Genomic DNA, 20269 nt, shown 5'->3' with positions numbered 1-20269 from the left:
CTTGACAGAAGTTGAATAAAAAAAAAAGAAGCATTTTCTGATGTTTACCTTGTGAACCTACTAATCGTACAATCAGATAAATGCTGTAATTCAATAAAACACACAATCAGTGTTCAATAACAACAAGAAACACAGTATCTACATGTTAACACACAACAAAATAATGTTAAAATTAGAACACTGTTCAACTTGTTTTCCCCTGTTCATGCCACGGTACAATTCAGGTCACTTATTTTTTCCAGAGCTTTTCAAAGTAATACAGTGTCACACAGAAATTCAAAGCACTTTGTTCAGTACTTTGCTATGGTCTTGGTTGGTTCTTGAATAAAGCACAGTTCAGGTTACTTCTTGTTCCAGAGCTTTTCAAAGTGAATACAGTCTCACACCAGAGATCTTTCTGAAATGGTTTTGTCTTGATATCAGTGACTTCAAACATTTCATAAGGAGGAATCAGCACTTCTTTCTCATAAGTAAGCCTAGAATATTTTGTCACATCAGCACCTAAACAAGTGTAGATTTCAAAACGAGATTTACTTCCAAAACGCTTGGCTAAGTTACGATCAAGAGAGGAGGATGTAAATGAGCCGAAACGAATGTTTAGAGAAGTAAACCCATTAAATGCAAGATTTGTACCACGAAAGGTTTCAAAGCACTTATTTTGTTTTTTCCTCAGAATCTGTATCGCTTCTGTTAATAGAAACTGAAGTGAAAACCATTTGTATGTTACCGGCTGTGTATTCTTGTTTTCCATTACGAGTGTCATCATTAAATTTAGGATATATATTATATTCTGTGTTAGTGTACACATAAATGGCAATTGAGTTATTAATTTTCAAGGTATCTCGTGATGCATTCTTTTCACCTTCTACCCAAGAATTATTAAATTCTTCAGAGTTACCACGTTCCTTCTTTAGATATTCTTTCTCCACCTTTTTTGCCAGTTTCACTCTACAGCCGTAATAATAGTCATCAACTGAATCCAGTGCCATATCCAAGTTTAGTCCTGCGACAGCAGCTCTGTGATCCTGCAGCAACAGGAATCATAATGATCACATCATCAGTATTCATGTCTGTAATATTCATACTAGAACACAAGCTTACCTGTCCCAGAGCAGCTAAGATGAGAAGAGCTTCAATGATCAGCAGCATCTTTATTCAGTCAAATCCCTCAGATGATCTAGTGAAGAACAGATGCTGAAAGACAAGAAAGTTTCACAAATACTACATTTATATCACTTCCATAGGAATATGTGCATATTGCACAATGATATTGACCTTGTACTTTAACCCCTAAACTTACTTGAAAATACTATTGTCTGTTTTTGTCAGAAGATCAGAAAGTAATTTGCTTTCAGTCAGATGACAACGCTTCTTCAAACAAACAGACAAGGAGGTTGAAGTTGGTTTTTATAACACTAATAATGTGTGTGTGTGTGTGTGTTTTCTGAGAAATAACAGCTGAATTGTGAACTTGTTGCTTTTAGCTCAAGTAAACTGTTGAGCCCATCATAATGCAACACTTGTGAAGGTCTATGTGTGGTTTCACACTGGCTAAAAAAAGGCAAAAAAACTTTACATGCCCAAGTTATACTTTGAGCAGCTCTGACTCTATGAAAGTTAGAGTTGGAAGACACATTCTGAATTAAAAGAAGTCAAGTCAAGTCACCTTCATTTATATTGTGCTTTTAACAATATAGATTGTTTCAAAGCGGCTTTACAGTAATAAGTACAGTAACAGAGATTGTTTTGGTTTTACAGCAGCTCTAGAATAAAGTTATTGTCTAGATAAAGTTAGTTTTCATTGATTCACTTCGGTCGCAACGATCATTAGTTATTAACTTCGTTTTTACTGAAAACCCCCAATGAACGCAAATCTTGAAGTAGCTTCTAAGGTGCAAGCGTTGATTTAGAGTTTGGAATTGGATCTCTACAAAAAGCGATGGAATTTACGCATCAAAAGCTCGCCAGGGAAACAGAACAAGAACATCAGACAGGAGGTGATTGCCTTACTGGCCAAGATTGCTCCTGGTGTGCCCTGGGATATGGAAGAGGCAATTTCATGTGTAACAAAAAAAACGCTTAAAGTATGTAATCTTCTAATCTGATAACCCCCTATTTTATTTATGGATTTAAATTTTTTTTTTTTGTTCTTTACGTTTCTTTAGGTTTATGTTGTTTATTTATTCTGTTTGCTGCTATTTGGACTTCTTGGGATTGAATTAAGATGTGTCTTTTTGAGGTTTGTTTGGTATTTTGTGTGTTTCTTTGAGCATTAAAAAACATCTTACTCCAGGGCATCTCACTTAATCTTACCCTGTATTTTACAGAGTGTATGTGTTTTTTGATTTGAGAACATGAATAATAATTTTTGTGATTTTCAGGGACTGATGGGGCTGTTCTGTGGATTATTTTCTCTTTCCAGTCAAAGTAGGTCATGTGCCGAATCCATAAAAACCTGTTAGACTACACATTCTTTTCTGAACACAAAGTTCAGTTCAACTGGAAGTGTTTTTCAGGCTGTGCCGTGAAGGAGAAAACATCATATATTAACGAAGAACTAACTTCAAAATAGTAAGTACCTTCATGAAATATTTCAGTGCACTGGGAGACATGGCTCATAATTGCTTTCAAGGTGAAGTGAAGGAGTGATATTAAATATGCCTTGGCTTTTAGATTATTACATTATATATTTAGAATAGACTTTACATCATTCTCTGAGAGTACACAAAATAATAATGGACATAAATGTAGTTATACGGACATTATAAATCCATTGACGTGACTGAAAAAAAAACCCCAGAAAAGGTGTGAAAGTGTAAGACATCGAACATAAGAGTGAACAAAATGAATAAACAAAAGAACAAAAATATATGGTAGGAAAATTATGAACTAACAATCAAAAAGAGCAAAAGAAAACTATTTAAGTTCTCTGAAAGTTCTGATCAAACGTTCTTCAAGTAACGTCAATAGAAAGTTTATTCAAAGTTATCAGGTCTTTAATAATGTTCTCAAAGCATTAGCACACAAACAGCTTCTGACCTTTGAATCTGTGGAGAAAGTGAGAAACAGGAGATACAGAGCAGCGTCTACCAGAACAAGCTTGATATTGTCTGTCCTGATGATCTTGATCTCCTGGAGGTGATGAAGAGTAGGAGGAGGATGTTGGTTAAACTCTCATTAATCAGGAACAACATCCCTCATCTACTTCACATGACTGTCATTACACAGGAAAACATCTTCAAGTTCTTCTGGAAAGTTGACATTTCTGTTGTTAAAAATGACATTTCTGTCGTTAATCACTCACCCACATATTGTTCCAAACCCGCAAGACATTTGTTTATCTTCGGAACACAAATTAAGATCTTTTTAAACATTTTTCTTTTCTTTTTATTTCGCCATAGGAATCAGGTTAATTCTAGCCTGGTTCTACCAGACTCTCGTACATTTCGTACGTAGGAGGGCGGAGCCAGGCTAGGTTAATTCGACTGAAAACAGAACACCAGTCACGAAGCAACATAGCAAGAGCTCAGTAACAGCACATGTGCATTTTGTACTCAAATAGTCCTTTATCCTAATTTTAAACTGTGTCATTGTCGGTAAATAGTCACATTTTGCTGATTCTGCAATTTATACCAAAAAAAAAGGTGCAAAAACTTTAAAGGCACTTTCACCAAAGACAGTTCGCATTCTTGGGATATCATACATGATTTGCCCATATGATCGAAGATTACATTTCCTGGAAGTGACTTTAGGAATCAGAAGAGAACATAAGTAAGGAGGCAGTTTACAAAGTATTGCCTTAAAAAGAAAAATATACCAGAGCTCCAGCCTGCGATTGTGCAAAGATCGCCAACCAACACTCTCATACAATTCCCTGCGAAGACTAATGTGCTGCCGTGGATCGCCGCCGCCGCTTCTCATATCCTTTTTCCACGATGCCATCAATGGTGGTGAGAGCGGTGTAAGTACTTAGGCGGGCAGAGTAGGGGGCGTGCCACAACTTGGTTAGTTCATTGTGAACATAAGGGAAGAACGGCGCTGCAAGCTTGCGAGGGGCCTGTTGGTGCCCCAGCAGGAACCATTCATCCAGGCGGCTTCGTGTGGGCTCCTTTAAAGCAGGCCACTCGACTCAGAGCTCTTAAACAGCCTTTGATAGGACATGGAAAAGTTTGGCGTCGATACCTGCTTTGGTGTGGGGTCATCCACTGAGCTCGTACAATCCTCTGCGTCGGAAACAGCCAATGACAGACAGTCATCGCGAAGATCCTCTTCAAATCCTTCCAAATTAGCAAATTTGCTCTTTTAATAATACAAAGGATATTCTCTGGATAGCCACAGAGGAGACAGTGAGCCGCAGCGGGCTGTGTCAGTTGGCCTGATCGCACGGTGATCAAATTCTGCTGGTTACTGTATCTGATGCAGGAAGGCACTCGTTCCGCTGCTCGGCTTGTTATATAATTCTTATAAAGGCTGAATATAATTATTTTCCTATTAAAGCAGTTTCAAGAAAGAATCATAAAATCATAACTTGCAAACACACACAATTTGTTTGCACGCAATCATAGGAACAAGAGAGAAAGGTAATCTCCTGTCTGTTCAGTTCCCTCGCATTATATAAATATATAGCAGACCCGTAATGCGTGTGTTGCCTCGGCAGACGCGAGATCCGAGCCACTAGATTCTTTATTGACAAGAACCTACATCCTCAGCCCAATCTGAAGAAGCATGCTTCAGCAGCGGACAGGAGGATGACACGATCTGAAGAGAGAATGAGAGAATGAGAGAAAGGGAAGGACCCGTCTCCCGTTCTTCTGCCAGATAGACTTGAGATATGCGAGACGAGTGCGAAGCACTTTAATGGAGAGCAACTCACAGTGCCTGCATTCGCCATTCTCTTGACATGATTCTCTTTTCTCTCTTTTTTTAACTTTCTTTTCGTGGTAGAGAAAGAGAGCAAGAGAGGCTTTATTCCTGCCTTTCATTAGGATCACATCAGCTAAAAAATACCAAGGGTTAACTCTAAGCATGGTGAGTCCACTTTTAGCTATTAGGCATATGCCTATGCCTAGGCCGCAGCTGGAACCACTTTCCAGAAGAGATCAGATGTGCTCCTACAGTAGTCACATTCAAATCCAGACTCAAAACACATCTGTTTAGCTGTTAATTATGAAGGTTGTTTAATTAAATCATTTAATTTTGTGTCTGAATGTTTCTTGATTCAGAGTCAGTGGAGGAGATCAAACTCATCAGATTCTCCTGTATCTTCATCATGGCTGATTCACAAGGATCCAGAGATGGAGAGTTTTCTACTGGACAAAGGTCATTTCAACAAACACTGTTAAATACACACACAGATTAAAAAAATATTTACAGAAAAAATTTAATGTTTTTGCCTATTTTCTCTGTTTTTGTTTTAAAACTAACATGAAATAAAAAAAATGTAAATGAAAGTTGAATGTTTATATTAATATGGTTCCTCTCATAAAGAATGAACAGTAATCTAAAGGATTAAACTGAATCTGTTCTCTGTTCCAGTTCAGTCCAGCAGAAGAGCTCAAACCCAGAGTCCAGCTGTGTGTCTATGAAGAGTAACTGGTCTATGAAGCCGCCACTAAAGTTTAAAAGTGGAGAAACACAGTCTGATCTCAGGTATAGGGGTGAGGGGTCACAACCTAACGCGGGGCTAGCTGTAACACACATGTTTTAAATACTTCCACACATGCTAGCATGACGAAACCTAAGGCTCCCTCCCGAGCTTGTGAATCAGTATACCGTGTTCATGAATTCGGGCACCGGTAAGGACGCTGGCTCACGACACATTAGGAAACTGATGACTCCATTTCCGGCTATTATTATTATTATTATTATGTTATTTAAACTATTTTATGATAAATACTTTGTTTGTTACATGCAACATTTCAGCCTTAAATAAATTAAGCAATAAATTAATAACAAAAAGTAAATTTCATACTGAAGTTGATTTTCTATCTCAGTTTAGTGTTTATATACAACGAGGCAACTTTATCTCCAATCTGTTATTTGGCAGTTTAGATCTAGCCAGCAGAAGACACTATCCGGGTGTAAATCCCAGTTGCACAGGCGTTGTAACACTGCGTTACAATGAGCTCCTATTAGAGCGACTCGGTTATTAAAGGACAAGTTCGGTATTTTACACTTAAAGCCCTGTTTACAGATCGTTTCTGATGAAATAGAACGGTTAAGATTAAAATTTGGACACATGCTGCTGTCCCGAGAATTTTAGGTTTCTTTCGCTTTCCCCTCCACCTCCAGAATGGCTGCATATGTGCACTGGAACAATCCTTCCTAAAACGCGTTAAACTTTCGTTTACAAAGACGTGAAACTCACCGAGTGGTCAGGGGTGTTCACTGATATGCTCACACAAACATCGCTGCACCCATACATTCTTCTGTTGAGAGCTTTAATAATAGACACTCCAGCCCAGTTGGTGGCGGAGTAATACCGTACCTCACAGCACATCCATTACAAGTCAATGGAGTTGGACAAAAACTACGATAAAACTGTTGGAAAGCATCTTTTGCAGCGATTTTTGTGTGAGCATATCAGTGAACACCCCTGACCACTCGGTGAGTTTCATGTCTTTGTAAACGAAAGTTTAACGCGTTTTAGGAAGGATTGTTCCAGTGCACATATGCAGCCATTCTGGAGGTGGAGGGGAAAGCGAAAGAAACCTAAAATTCTCGGGACAGCAGCATGTGTCCAAATTTTAATCTTAACCGTTCTATTTCATCATAAACGATCTGTAAACAGGGCTTTAAATGTAAAATACCGAACTTGTCCTTTAAAGGTAGGGTAGGTAGGAATTTTATAAAAAACTTTTTTCCAAATTTGTTTAAACTTTCTATATATATCAATACATAATTAAAATGTAAGTACTCTGAAAAAAAGAGTATAAAAATCGAGTGACTCTAGACTGTTTAATCTGCATTAAACACAGCTCATTATTTCCATTCGGGACGAAACAAAGGATTGGCTTAGGCGACTGTCACTCTCTCTCGCAACCATGGCAACCACCCTTTTGCTAAGGATCTGCCCACGTGCGCGCACCCGTTTGATTTGAGGAATTCAAGAGGAACGGAACCCAGGAATAGGAGATGCAAAACTCGACGCAGGTCCTCATGTCCAAGAAGTGCTCCTTGCCCTGCACTTCGACCACCCCATCCTCGGCCTCTACTTCCTCGGACCCTAGTTGCACGGCCGCTTGCACGACCTCCTCTGCTTCGCCCTCGACCCCGGACCTGTCCTCGAGCTGACGATGCGGTACTTGTCTCTGGAGTGTAGTCCTCATCAGAGTCAACAATGTTTTCATCATGGAAACTCTTACATGCAGAACACCATATATGTTATGAATCTTACACGAAATTCATCTTCATCACAGTGTAACTGATGGTAATGGAAAAACGTGTATCAATGCAACCTGTTTTTAGCTTTGCCTTATAGATATAACTAGCTTGTTAGCGAATCAAAAAAAAAAATATTTTAAACTTTACCAATATCAATATGCTAGCTTGATAGTGAGTACTAAAATACATCTTATTTGTTTATATTCATAATGATAAAGTTAGATTTTTTATTACATGTGATTCTGACATGATGTCACTACATGCACTGCGCTCCTTCCTCTCCGCTTATCTCAGGTAAATAATGCTTCTTCCAGCTCAGCGGTCGGAGTCGCGCGTTCATGTGTTTTGGGGGCATGGCTTTGGAAGGAGCCCAGAATGGAGGGGGTGGAGTGAATGGAAATAATGAGCTGTCTTTAAAACAGTCGTGAGAGGTCTACAGACACTCGATTTTTATACTTTCTTTTTCAGAGTACTTACATTTTAATTATGTATTGATATATAAATAAAGTTTAAACAAATTTGGAAAATAAGTTTTTTAGACAATTCCTACCTACCCTGCCTTTAACATAACCTCGGTTTCCTGAGATAAGGGTACGAGTATTGTGTCTGCTAGATGCGATGGGGAAGACTCCTTTTTTTCAGATTACTGAAGCCTTTTATAAAATAATGCAGTGCTACTGCACAGCCATAACAGTTCAGTGATCTACACGCACGCTATTGGCTGATCAGTTTGAACTGCACAAATTTATGGTGGAACAGCGTAACTGTGCGAACTAATCAGCACAGCCCGCCGATCTGAGCGCAGAGGCCGCTAGAAGGGGCAGGGCACCTGCCTAAAAAAGCAGCTCATTTCGTCATATGATTCAGGTTGAATCGACTGAAGTGATGAACGCCGAGTCGTGTGTGTCATAGCACGGCGGTCTACTGTTAAATACACACACACACAGAGATTAAATAAATATTTAGAGAATATATATATATATATATATATATATATATATATATATATATATATATATATATATATTGCCTATTTTCTCTGTTTTTGTTTTAAAACTAACATGAAATATTAAAAAAAAGTAAATGAAAGTTGAATGTTTATATTAATATGGTTCCTATCATAAAGAATGAACACAGTAATCTAAAGGATTAAACTGAATCTGTTCTCTGTTCCAGTTCAGTCCAACAGAAGAGTTCAAACCCAGAGTCCAGCTGTGTGTCTATGAAGAGTAACTGCTCTATGAAGCCGCCACTAAAGTTTAAAAGTGGAGAAACACAGTCTGATCTCAGGTATAGGGGTGAGGGGTCACAACCTAACGCGGGGCTAGTTGTAACACACGTTTTAAATACTTCCACACATGCTAGCATGACGAAACCTAAGGCGCGCTCCCGAGCTTGTGAATCAGTATACCGTGTTCATGAATTCGAGCACCGGTAAGGACGCTGGCTCACGACACATTAGGAAACTGATGACTCCATTTCCAGCTATTATTATTATTATTATTATTATTATTATTATTATTATTATTATGTTATTTAAACGATGTTATGATAAATACTTTGTTTGTTACATATACATACAACATTTCAGCCTTAAATAAATTATAATAGTATAAAAAGTACAGTGAGGAAAATAAGTATTTGAACACCCTGCTATTTTGCAAGTTCTCCCACTTAGAAATCATGGAGGGGTCTGAAATTGTCATCGTAGGTGCATGTCCACTGTGAGAGACATAATCTAAAAAAAAAATCCAGAAATCACAATGTATGATTTTTTAACTATTTATTTGTATGATACAGCTGCAAATAAGTATTTGAACACCTGAGAAAATCAATGTTAATATTTGGTACAGTAGCCTTTGTTTGCAATTACAGAGGTCAAACGTTTCCTGTAGTTTTTCACCAGGTTTGCACACACTGCAGGAGGGATTTTGGCCCACTCCTCCACACAGATCTTCTCTAGATCAGTCAGGTTTCTGGGCTGTCGCTGAGAAACACGGAGTTTGAGCTCCCTCCAAAGATTCTCTATTGGGTTTAGGTCTGGAGACTGGCTAGGCCACACCAGAACCTTGATATGCTTCTTACAGAGCCACTCCTTGGTTATCCTGGCTGTGTGCTTCGGGTCATTGTCATGATGGAAGACCCAGCCTCGACCCATCTTCAATGCTCTAACTGAGGGAAGGAGGTTGTTCCCCAAAATCTCGCAATACATGGCCCCGGTCATCCTCTCCTTAATACAGTGCAGTCGCCCTGTCCCATGTGCAGAAAAACACCCCAAAAGCATGATGCTACCACCCCCATGCTTCACAGTAGGGATGGTGTTCTTGGGATGGTACTCATCATTGTTCTTCCTCCAAACACGTTTAGTGGAATTATGACCAAAAAGTTCTATTTTGGTCTCATCTGACCACATGACTTTCTCCCATGACTCCTCTGGATCATCCAAATGGTCATTGGCAAACTTAAGACGGGCCTTGACATGTGCTGGTTTAAGCAGGGGAACCTTCCGTGCCATGCATGATTTCAAACCATGACGTCTTAGTGTATTACCAACAGTAACCTTGGAAACGGTGGTCCCAGCTCTTTTCAGGTCATTGACCAGCTCCTCCCGTGTAGTTCTGGGCTGATTTCTCACCTTTCTTAGGATCATTGAGACCCCACGAGGTGAGATCTTGCATGGAGCCCCAGTCTGAGGGAGATTGACAGTCATGTTTAGCTTCTTCCATTTTCTAATGATTGCTCCAACAGTGGACCTTTTTTCACCAAGCTGCTTGGCAATTTCCCCGTAGCCCTTTCCAGCCTTGTGGAGGTGTACAATTTTGTCTCTAGTGTCTTTGGACAGCTCTTTGGTCTTGGCCATGTTAGTAGTTGGATTCTTACTGATTGTATGGGGTGGACAGGTGTCTTTATGCAGCTAACGACCTCAAACAGGTGCATCTTATTTAGGATAATAAATGGAGTGGAGGTGGACATTTTAAAGGCAGACTAACAGGTCTTTGAGGGTCAGAATTCTAGCTGATAGACAGGTTCAAATACTTATTTGCAGCTGTATCATACAAAGAAATAGTTAAAAAATCATATATTGAGATTTCTGGATTTTTTTTTTTAGATTATGTCTCTCACAGTGGACATGCACCTACGATGACAATTTCAGACCCCTCCATGGTTTCCAAGTGGGAGAACTTGCAAAATAGCAGGGTGTTCAAATACTTATTTTCCTCACTGTAAATTTCATACTGAAGTTGATTTTCTATCTCAGTTTAGTGTTTATATACAACGAGACAAGTTTATCTCCAATCTGTTATTTGGCAGTTTAGATCTAGCCAGCAGAAGACACTATCTGGGTGTAAATCCCAGTTGCACAGGCATTGTAACACTGCGTTACAATGAGCTCCTAGTCATAGCACGGTGGTCTATGCAATACTCGTTCCCTTATTTCAGGGAACCGAGGTTATGTAAATAACGAGTCGTTCCCTTTCAAATGGTCACTTCGTATTGTGTCTGCTAGACGCCATGGGGAACCAATCCAATCATGCCGTGCTATGTTCAAGCAGAACAACATGTTCTATGACCCCAGTCGGGGACACTTGGACAAGGCCCCTGAGGGCAGAAGAGCTACTGGGGCAATCTTGCCCTGAAGAGGGTTGAGAGATTGGTCAGACCCTCTAAGAGTAATGATGGGCTGGGCTCATTCAGAGGCTAGCTCCAACTATACAGAGAGGATATGTGCCTGTAGCGCAGGGACCTCCAGGTTATAAAATCTGGCGAAGATGGACGCGAGGACCAGCCAGCTTGCCAATAGACATTCTCACTGGACCATGCCTCTGGTGGAGTGTGCTCTGAAGCCAATGGGGCATTGGAGGCCCATTGAAACGTAAGCTAATGCGATAGCGTCTACTATCAAGTGGGATTATATTTGTTTTGTGACTGGAAGCCCTTTGGTGTGGCCACTGAAGCTTACAAAGAGCTGCTCCGACTATCTAAACTGTGCAGAGCATTCTATATATACACTTAGGACAAGTAGCCGGGCAGAGCAGGTGCAATTGTTACTTGTTTTACGACGTGGAAAGAGCAGAAAGTGAAATTACTTGTGCTTTGAATGGAGCCGAAAGCACTTTGGGTACGCAGCCGTGCCTTGGCTTGAGAGCGACTTTAGAGTCGTCTGTTTCAAACTCAAGGCAGGAAATGCTAAAAGAGAGTGCTTGAAGGTAGCTTACTTGCTTGACAGAGGCTAAGGCAAGTAGGAGTGAAGTCTTGAGCGAGAGTGGCTTCAATTTGGCTGACTGTAGCAGCTCGGCTCTGAGGACCGTTGATAGGTCCCAGGAGGGTATGTTAGTAGGGGAAAGTGGGTTGAGCCTCCTCACCCCCTTCAGGAAGCGAACAATCAAGTCACTTCTACCCAACAATAGGACGGCCACTGGAGCATGGATAGCTGCAACACAGCCACTTAGACTTTGAGCGTGGAGGGGGTGCGACCCGCATCCAGTAGCTCTTGTAGAAATTAAAGTACCAGCGGTACTTCGCATAATGCAGGGTCCTGGCTTCGGGCTGAGCACCAGCTGGAGAAGATGGACCACTTAAGGGCATAGAGGCGTCTTGTGGACGGGGCTCTAGTCTCACAAATGGTGCTTACGACTCTCGCTGGAAGGCCCGACAGCTCCCGTCGAGGGGCCAGACATGGAGGGCCCTTAGCTTTGGACAGGGGGTTCCAAATTATCCTGTTCAGCTGGGAAAGGAGGTGATGTGTAAGCTAGATTTATGCCTATTTTTTCACATCTTCATGGACACCACAATGATTTCACGATTTCTCGTGTATAATATTTTTCCTTGTAATTATGTATGGTTTGCAAAAATGGCAACTGCTGCATCTGTGTAGACAAGCCCGCATTAATGCACGGGCTTACCTGGGCTGAAGCCCAGGGGCCTCCCAAGTTCAGGGGCCTCCCATGTTCAGGTTTATGATGAGCTGAAAAGGTCATATTGTTTTAACTTGTCAGATTTTGTCGCTGTATGTCGCTTGTGGTCGTTGGTAGTGCTGTCGCTTTATGTTATTGTTATGTTATTGTTATGGTGCGTTTATACCAAACGCGAATAGAGCGTCTGGCGCGACGCCGCGCGAGTGGTTTCAATGTTAAGTCAATGCAAAGACGCGTTTACGCGCGTCTAGAGGTCCCGCGGCGCGAATGAGGCAAAAGTCCGCTCAGTGCCGCTAACGTCTCGCTTTGGGGTGTGTCTGTTGCGAGTGTGTTTAATCTAAGTTTTTTTTCAACACACGGACAGATGCACGCGATTACATTTAGAAATAGACAAGCTTTGTTTCCAAATGCACCAAGCAATTATCCTTTCAATTTTATAAACTTTTATAAACCCAGCCAATATAATCACAATGAACACATCCAAAATAAAATCTTTAACATGTAGGCTATATAACAACTGCAAAGCATCTAATTTGTAAACAAAATGATTTACGCACTAAATCCAGCATAAACTCACTGAGACTGTCGACAGTTTCTTTTCCATGCATCATTTTATTATAGCCTATCCATGTTTGTGGTTAGTTACAGTCAAATCATTTAAAACAGTGAAATCGCCCTCGAACTCTTTTGTCTTGCCTGCACTGCACTCGAGACGGTGACGGGAGCTGAGCTCCACTGAAAGGCTTCTTTCCTATTGGTTGTCGCTCGCGAAAATCGCTTCTCATTTGCATAAAGTTGAAATTTAGTTGCTGTGTGTGGTTGTTAAATAAAGTGTCTTGTTGTGTCTTGTGTTTATGTGCTCAGTGATATGTTAATAACAATATTAAAATTGAAAACAATATTTAAAAAAACTCACTGTTGTAGGTCTCGAAAGAAACTAATGCATTCTGTGATGTAGATTACCTAGATATTACACTTTTTTTAAAATGAGACTCTATAAATCGAGGGGATGGGGGGCCTTCAAAACCTCTCAGCCCCGGGGCCTAACATTAGGTTAAGGCGGCTCTGTGTGTAGATGAGAGAATCAAAGTGTATGCGTGTTGTGCACACGCTATATTATGGCCAAGCATGCGCCCTTAAAATAGCATATGAACGTGCCACCTTTAGACTAGGTTTTTCCTGGTCAGTGGCGGAATATTTTTCTGGAACTGCAAAATAGCACCCGGGAGCGCAAGTTCATTCCCCAATTTACCAACGTGCATCTGTGGAGGGAAAAGTCTGCTCTGCGTCTGGTGCAAATTAGGAATGATACATGCGTCGGTGTACTAAATCAATTTCGCTGGGTGCAAGATAGGGTGCGTAGTTTCATATCAAAAGTAACCTGCTCTGCCCTGGCTGTCTGCGTTGTCAGTGTCCTCTTTGTGATGTATTTTTCTCTGCGTGAGAACATGGTTTGGCTTGTCGGACATAGCAACAGTAACTAAAGGGGGCGGGTCTTTGCGAATGGTCAATTGACAGTAGCTCCACTTACATTACAAAATGTAGCAATTGCTGCTGTTTTGCAAAATGTTCCTTTGCTCCACCTGGCGGTCATTTCGAGAACGACTTTGAAATGGGACTGGATTATTTTTGCTGCGGTGGCTTTGCCACAAACGCAGCAAACGCTGCAGTAATAGGCATTCTGGTTGACTGCCAACTGTATGCATCACTCAGATCCCCTGGGCGTACTTGTGCAAGGATTTGTTTTAGGGTTAACATCTTGAACGGCTGTTTCACAAGGGCCTAGTTCAGATGTCTGAGATCTAGGATGGCCCTGAGTCCACCATCCTTTTTCGGAACGAGGAAGTAGCAACTGTAGAAGCCTGACTCGCAGTGTGGAAGATGAACTGTTTCCTTTTGCCAGTAAGCTCATTACTTCGGTGAGAAGGATGTGAACCACTTTCCTCATCACCAAAGTATTGAATATGCCCGCGAAGCGGGGTGGTTTGCGAGCGAAATGGAGCGAGTAACCTTGTTCTATTGTGTTCAGTACCCAGGGATGGCATGTCAACATTGCAAATTTGTTACAACACTCCCTGGTCTTTCCTAAGACAGAAGTTTCTGTAAAACTGCACAACATTTATAGGTATGTATTCTTTTTATTTTACTTTTTAAAACCAGTTCGGTCCAGCAGAAGAGCTCAAACCCAGAGTCCAGCTTTGTGTCTATGAAGAGTAACTGGTCTATGGAGCCGCCAGAAAAGTTTAGGAGTGGAGACAAACGGCCTGATCTCAGGTATATAATTTCTATGTTATGCTTATAGTATTTGATTTTTTATTAAATTATTATTATTAATATACAGCAGTTTAATGATCTGGATTTGAACCAAACAATTCTAAGTTCCAATCATGTAAGTTTCAGTCTATTAATGATTATCATTGAGCTCTTGTGTGAAGCTCTATGTATTGTATTGTTAATACATTCACACACTGTAAAAGCTGTTGGTCCGTTACTTAATGACACAATTACATCAATATCAGTGTGTCTGATTCTTTACCCTCTTCATTCTGACTTAAGATCAAATCTTCTGTCCAGACCAGTTAAAAACAAAACTGTGTACAAGCCTGTGATTCAACCACAAGACTTTAATGAAAGCATGTGTCCTGGTTTCAGGTTAAAATGTAGGACTTCTTGTTGTTGTTGTTTAATTTTAGGTGCTGCAATTAACATCACTCAAACACATGATTAATAATTGAAACATTTCAGAAACCTAATGATGTTCTGTGTCCCATTATACAGCACGTGTTTTAATGTATGGTTATTTACTTCTCTGACTTGTAATAATCTGGTATATTAATCTTACAGCCGTGACTCTAAACCTGCTGAAGTCCTCAACACATTGAGATCAAATCTGAGAGAGAAGTTTGAGTGTTTGTATGAGGGAATATCAAAGCAGGGAAACCCAACACTCCTGAATGAGATCTACACAGAGCTCTACATCACAGAGAGTGAAAGTGGAGAGATCAATAATGAGCATGAGGTGAGACAGATTGAGACACAGTCCAGGATAGCAGAAACAGAGGACACACCGATCAAATGCAGTGACATCTTTAGAACTTTTCCTGGACAAGACAAACCCATCAGAACTGTGCTGACAAAGGGAGTCGCTGGCATTGGGAAAACAGTCTCTGTGCAGAAGCTCATCCTGGACTGGGCTGAAGGGAAAGAGAATCAGGACATCCAGCTCATATTTCCACTTGCTTTCAGAGAGCTCAACTTGATGAAGGACAAAACACTCAGTCTTTCAGATCTTCTTCATGTCTTTTTCCGTGAAACAAAAGAAATGGACATATCTAGTGATGAGTATAAAGTGTTGTTCATCTTTGATGGTCTGGATGAGTGTCGTCTGTCTCTGGATTTTCAGAGCGATGTGAGGTTGTGTGATGTGACTGAATCAGCCTCAGTGGACGAGCTGCTGACGAACCTTATTGTGGGGAATCTGCTTCCCTCTGCTCTCATCTGGATCACCTCCAGACCAGCAGCAGCGGATCTCGTCCCCTCTGAGTGTGTCCATCGAGTGACAGAGGTACGAGGCTTCAGTGACCCACAGAAAGAGGAATACTTCAGGAAGAGAATCAGTGATCAGAGTCTGGCTGACAGGATCATCTCACACCTGAAGTTCTCAAGGAGCCTCTTTATTATGTGTCACATCCCAGTGTTCTGCTGGATCTCAGCCACTGTTCTAGAGAAGATGTTGAGTGAAGCAGAGAGAGGAGAGATTCCCAAGACTCTCACTCAAATGTACACACACTTCCTGCTCATTCAGACCAACATCAAACACGAGAAGGACTATGAGAAGAAAGTGAAAGATGAAGACATGATTGTCAAACTGGGGAAACTGGCTTATCGGCAGCTTGTGAAAGGCAACCTGATCTTCTATGAGGGAGACCTAAGCGAGTGTGGCATTGATGTGACTGAAGCATCAGTTTACTCAGGATTGTGCACTCAGATCTTCAGAGAGGAGTTGGGCTTGTATCTGGGGAAAGTCTTCTGCTTTGTTCATCTGAGCATTCAGGAACATCTAGCAGCTCTATATGTGCATCTCTCCTTTATCAACAATAACATCAATGTGTTTGACCAGATTACCAAACCAACTAATGGAGACAAAGTTTCCCTATCTGATCTCCATCTGAGAGCTGTGGATGAGGCTTTAGACAGTAAAAATGGGCATCTGGACCTTTTCCTTCGTTTCCTTCTGGGTCTGTCAGTGGAGTCTAATCAGAGTCTCTTACAAGAACTAAAGACACAGACAGCAAACCGCTCTCACAACAATGAGAAAACAGTTGACTATATTAAAGAAAAGATCAGTGAGAATCCCTCTCCAGATAAATACATCAATCTGTTTCACTGTCTGAATGAACTGGGTGATCTTTCTCTAGTTAACGAAGCTCAACCTCATATGAACTATGGAGGATTACGTGATGTGAAACTCTCCTCGTCTCAGTGGTCAGCTTTAGTGTTTGTGTTGTTGTCCTCAGAGGAGACACTGAATGACTTTAACCTGCAGATCTTAATTGGAGACAGAAATGATCAGTAAGTAACACTGAGTACAATCATTATAGTCTAAAACATTATGAACAAAGAGAAACTCAGAGATCAGAGGTGTTTAAATCACGGGGCACTGATTGATTTCTGGGATATTGTACATAATTTGCGGATGTTTCTCAAACCAAGGCTGTGTCCTACTAAGGCTGCATATCTCGACTGCCACGTCATCAAGCGACAGACTTAAGACTTAATTTCGCATCCTTAATTCTGCTTATTTTGAAGTATGGATCAAGTGTATCCTTTGTGCCCTTCAACCATCCACAATCCTTTGCACGCATTCCGATTCACAAAAAAATAACTGATATAAAACGAGTCAACTCTGAGTTTATCTGAGTTCATTATGATATATAAGACACAAATAATGTTTATCAGAGATGAAGGCAAGGCTTACATGTAATCTTTTTTTTCTGTAAATGAATCACTGAACACTAAACTGTCAATAATGTAAACCACTGGGAGACACAGACGGCTGTCATTCACTGTATTTGCATTAATAAAAAAGCCAGTTAATTCAAAGTTATTTAATACAAACTATTTTTCCTAAATTAAGTTTTAATAGTATTTTTGTGCCGTGACCGTGGGGCAGGAACATGTGTAAAGTAGCCATGCACACTTACTTGAGCGTCTCATTCTATTATTTAATACTAAGGACTCGAGTCTACAAGCCTCAGAAGGACCCGAGTAACTTCATTTTTCAGTTGAGTGCTGAAGCCTTTCAAAGTTACTCATTTGACCGTTGTGTGCGCACCGTCTGCGCCATCACAAAAATTGGGCTGCAAGCGGATCCTCCTGATGATGAAAATTACGTCACACGAACAGCCAAAGTATACTTGATAAAACAGTTAATTGCATTGATGCCGTTCCTGGTGGACGTTTAGCTCTTCACAGTGGTGCAGCGGATGGACATGCAGGGCATGTTAAATTACTGTTGTTATTATTGTTAAGCTATTTTTATCATTAAATAAATATTACAATTTATTTGCCCCGCAATAATTTCATAGCGTATCACCGCATAACTGACATGCTGCAAGGATAAAAGATTACATTTGCTTACTTCTCATTTCAAAATCAACTTGTTTAACACAAAATACTTATTGATTCATGAAAATAATATTTTTTTCACTATGGGCCACTAAGAGAAGTATTAAGAAAATAAATTAGATCCCCCCCCCCCCCCCCCCCCCCCACAACTCAGGAGTTAAATGTCTCCATGGTCACATTTCACATGTCCTTTATAAAGCAGTGTTTAATTAAAAAAATATTTGTGGGTATTTAGTAAGGTATGTAATGTATTATTTTCTTATGATATTAATTATTATTAGCATTAATAATTAACTTTTTTTTTAAAATAGTGACACACAAAATACAGCAGATGAAGTTCTTCAGAAGCTGCTGCCTGTGGTTACAGCAACTAGAACAGCTGTGTAAGTAACACTGCGAACAATTATCAGTTAAAACATTATAACAGTTCTTACTTAAAAATTATAAATTAATGTTTTAACAAAAAATATGAGTCACACTTTAGCTTTTAAACCCTCCACCTATCTGATCTGATTTGTGATCTACATAACAGTTATTTTATGATATTTGTGTGAGAAATCTATTTTCAAATATATGCATTTATAATGTACGTATATAAACATTTATATGTAGACTTTTTTATATAAATTTTATATAAATTAATTTAAATTTTAATAAATTAATATTTAGGGAAAAAACAGATGTATTCAAACTGTTCCATTATATCAGTTGTATATAATCTTTCTCTCTCTTTTTTAATTTTATTTATGATTTATTTATACACTTTAAACCATTACACAAAAAAAACAAAAACAAACTGAATTTACAGAAGCAGGGGAAGATGAAAATACACAAACCATTACAGAGAGAAGATGCACTGAGGATTATTTTCCCCTCAAAAAAATAAAATAAATAAAGAGTACAGTACAATCACATACAGTAACAGTAAACATAGCAGTGTATTGGCCAGGCAATACAAAATTAGTATTAACATATAGATTGGTGATAGATGTGGGGGGAGATAAGGGAATCACACACAACGAGCAGGGTCAAGCTGGAGAGTTTTGATATGTTCACACAGGGGTTGCCAAAGCTTGATAAAAATGGTGCTAGGTCGGTGAAGAGAGTACCTAATTTTCTCCAGTTTCATAAAATAAAGAACATCTCTTATCCAGCGAGTGTAAGATGGAGGGTGAGGGCTTTTCCAATTCAATAGAATTAAACGCCTAGCTAAAAGAGTCAGAAAGGCTACAAAATCTGAAAAGTGAGAAGGCAAAGAATGGCCAGGCGGGAGAACCCCAAATAAAGCTGTGACTGGGCAGAGTAGTATATCCGCCGAGGTAATGGCTGACAATGAAACAAAAATTTGTCTCCAAAAGGAAGACAGGGCAGGGCAGGACCAGAACATGTGAATTAAAGTGCCTGAACCAGAATGACACCTGTCACACTCCGAGTCAATAGACGGGTTAATGCGTGCTAACCTGGTCTTCGACCAGTGGGCTCTATGAACCACCTTGCACTGTATGAGACCTGTGACCCTGTTCAGGACTGCCCTCCATGTCGTCTCGTTAATCTCAGTACCAATGTCTTGGGACCAGACAAGGCGTAAATCATCAGAGGAAAATTGCAAATGAACAATTATATTCACTAGTTTACAAATTGACCCTTTAGTACAAGGATCCACACCCAGAATGGTATCTAAATCTGAAGGGAGAGGTGCATTTGGAAAGTTGACCATTTTTTTTCGTACAAAGTCTCGAATTTGTAAATATCTGAAAAAATGTTTTTTGGAAATATTAAACTGAGAAGTCAACTGTTCAAAAGAGGCAAAAACACCATCGATGTAAAGGTCAGCAACAGAAACCAACCCAAGATCTCTCCAAGAGGTGTAAGCACAGTCTAAAATGGAGGGGTAAAACAACGGGTTAGAATTTATTGGGAATAACAGGGGGGTATTATGAAGACCGAAATGTCGCAAAAATTGGGTCCAGATTTTAAGACTGTTTTTAACAATTATATTATTTGAATATTTCATTGGGGACAATGTGTATGGGAGGCATAAAAGAGCCGCCAGGGAAGATGATTTACATGAGGCATTCTCGATATGCAGCCAGGATGGGGAGTTGATGGAGTTGCTTGGCTGGAACCAGTAAAGAGTGGTGCGTATATTTGCTGCCCAGTAATATATTAGAAAATTAGGAAGAGCTAGACCACCTAATTGTTTTGTCTTCTGCAGAATGCCTTTTTGAATCTTTGGGGTTTTTCCATTCCAAAGAAAACTAGAAATAGAGCTGTCGAGTGTAACAAAAAAAGACTTTGGAATAAAGATAGGAATACACTGAAATAAATATTAAAATTTAGGG

The 20269-nt window shown here is 40.0% G+C and overlaps 2 protein-coding genes across 2 annotated transcripts; one reads left to right on the top strand and one right to left on the bottom strand.

Moving 5' to 3' along the window:
• Positions 1–155: 155 nt before the first annotated feature.
• Positions 156–941, bottom strand: LOC311091084 (ecto-ADP-ribosyltransferase 4-like). The gene has a single exon (XM_084126824.1). The coding sequence runs from the start codon at positions 806–808 to the stop codon at positions 302–304; it is 507 nt and encodes a 168-aa protein (XP_083982950.1). The 5' UTR covers positions 809–941; the 3' UTR covers positions 156–301.
• A 4307-nt stretch (positions 942–5248) lies between these two features.
• Positions 5249–17393, top strand: LOC311091375 (protein NLRC3-like). Its single transcript, XM_084127314.1, has 5 exons — positions 5249–5319; positions 5536–5649; positions 8560–8673; positions 14460–14573; positions 15144–17393. The coding sequence occupies exons 1-5, from the start codon at positions 5270–5272 to the stop codon at positions 16873–16875; spliced, it is 2124 nt and encodes a 707-aa protein (XP_083983440.1). The 5' UTR covers positions 5249–5269; the 3' UTR covers positions 16876–17393.
• The last annotated feature ends 2876 nt before the right edge of the window (positions 17394–20269 follow it).

This window comes from Abramis brama (assembly GCF_963993115.1).
Source record: "Abramis brama genome assembly, chromosome: 10".
NCBI lineage: Eukaryota > Metazoa > Chordata > Actinopteri > Cypriniformes > Leuciscidae > Abramis > Abramis brama.
Note: the sequence above shows the minus strand (reverse complement) of the source record. Positions and strands in the feature narration are given on the sequence as shown.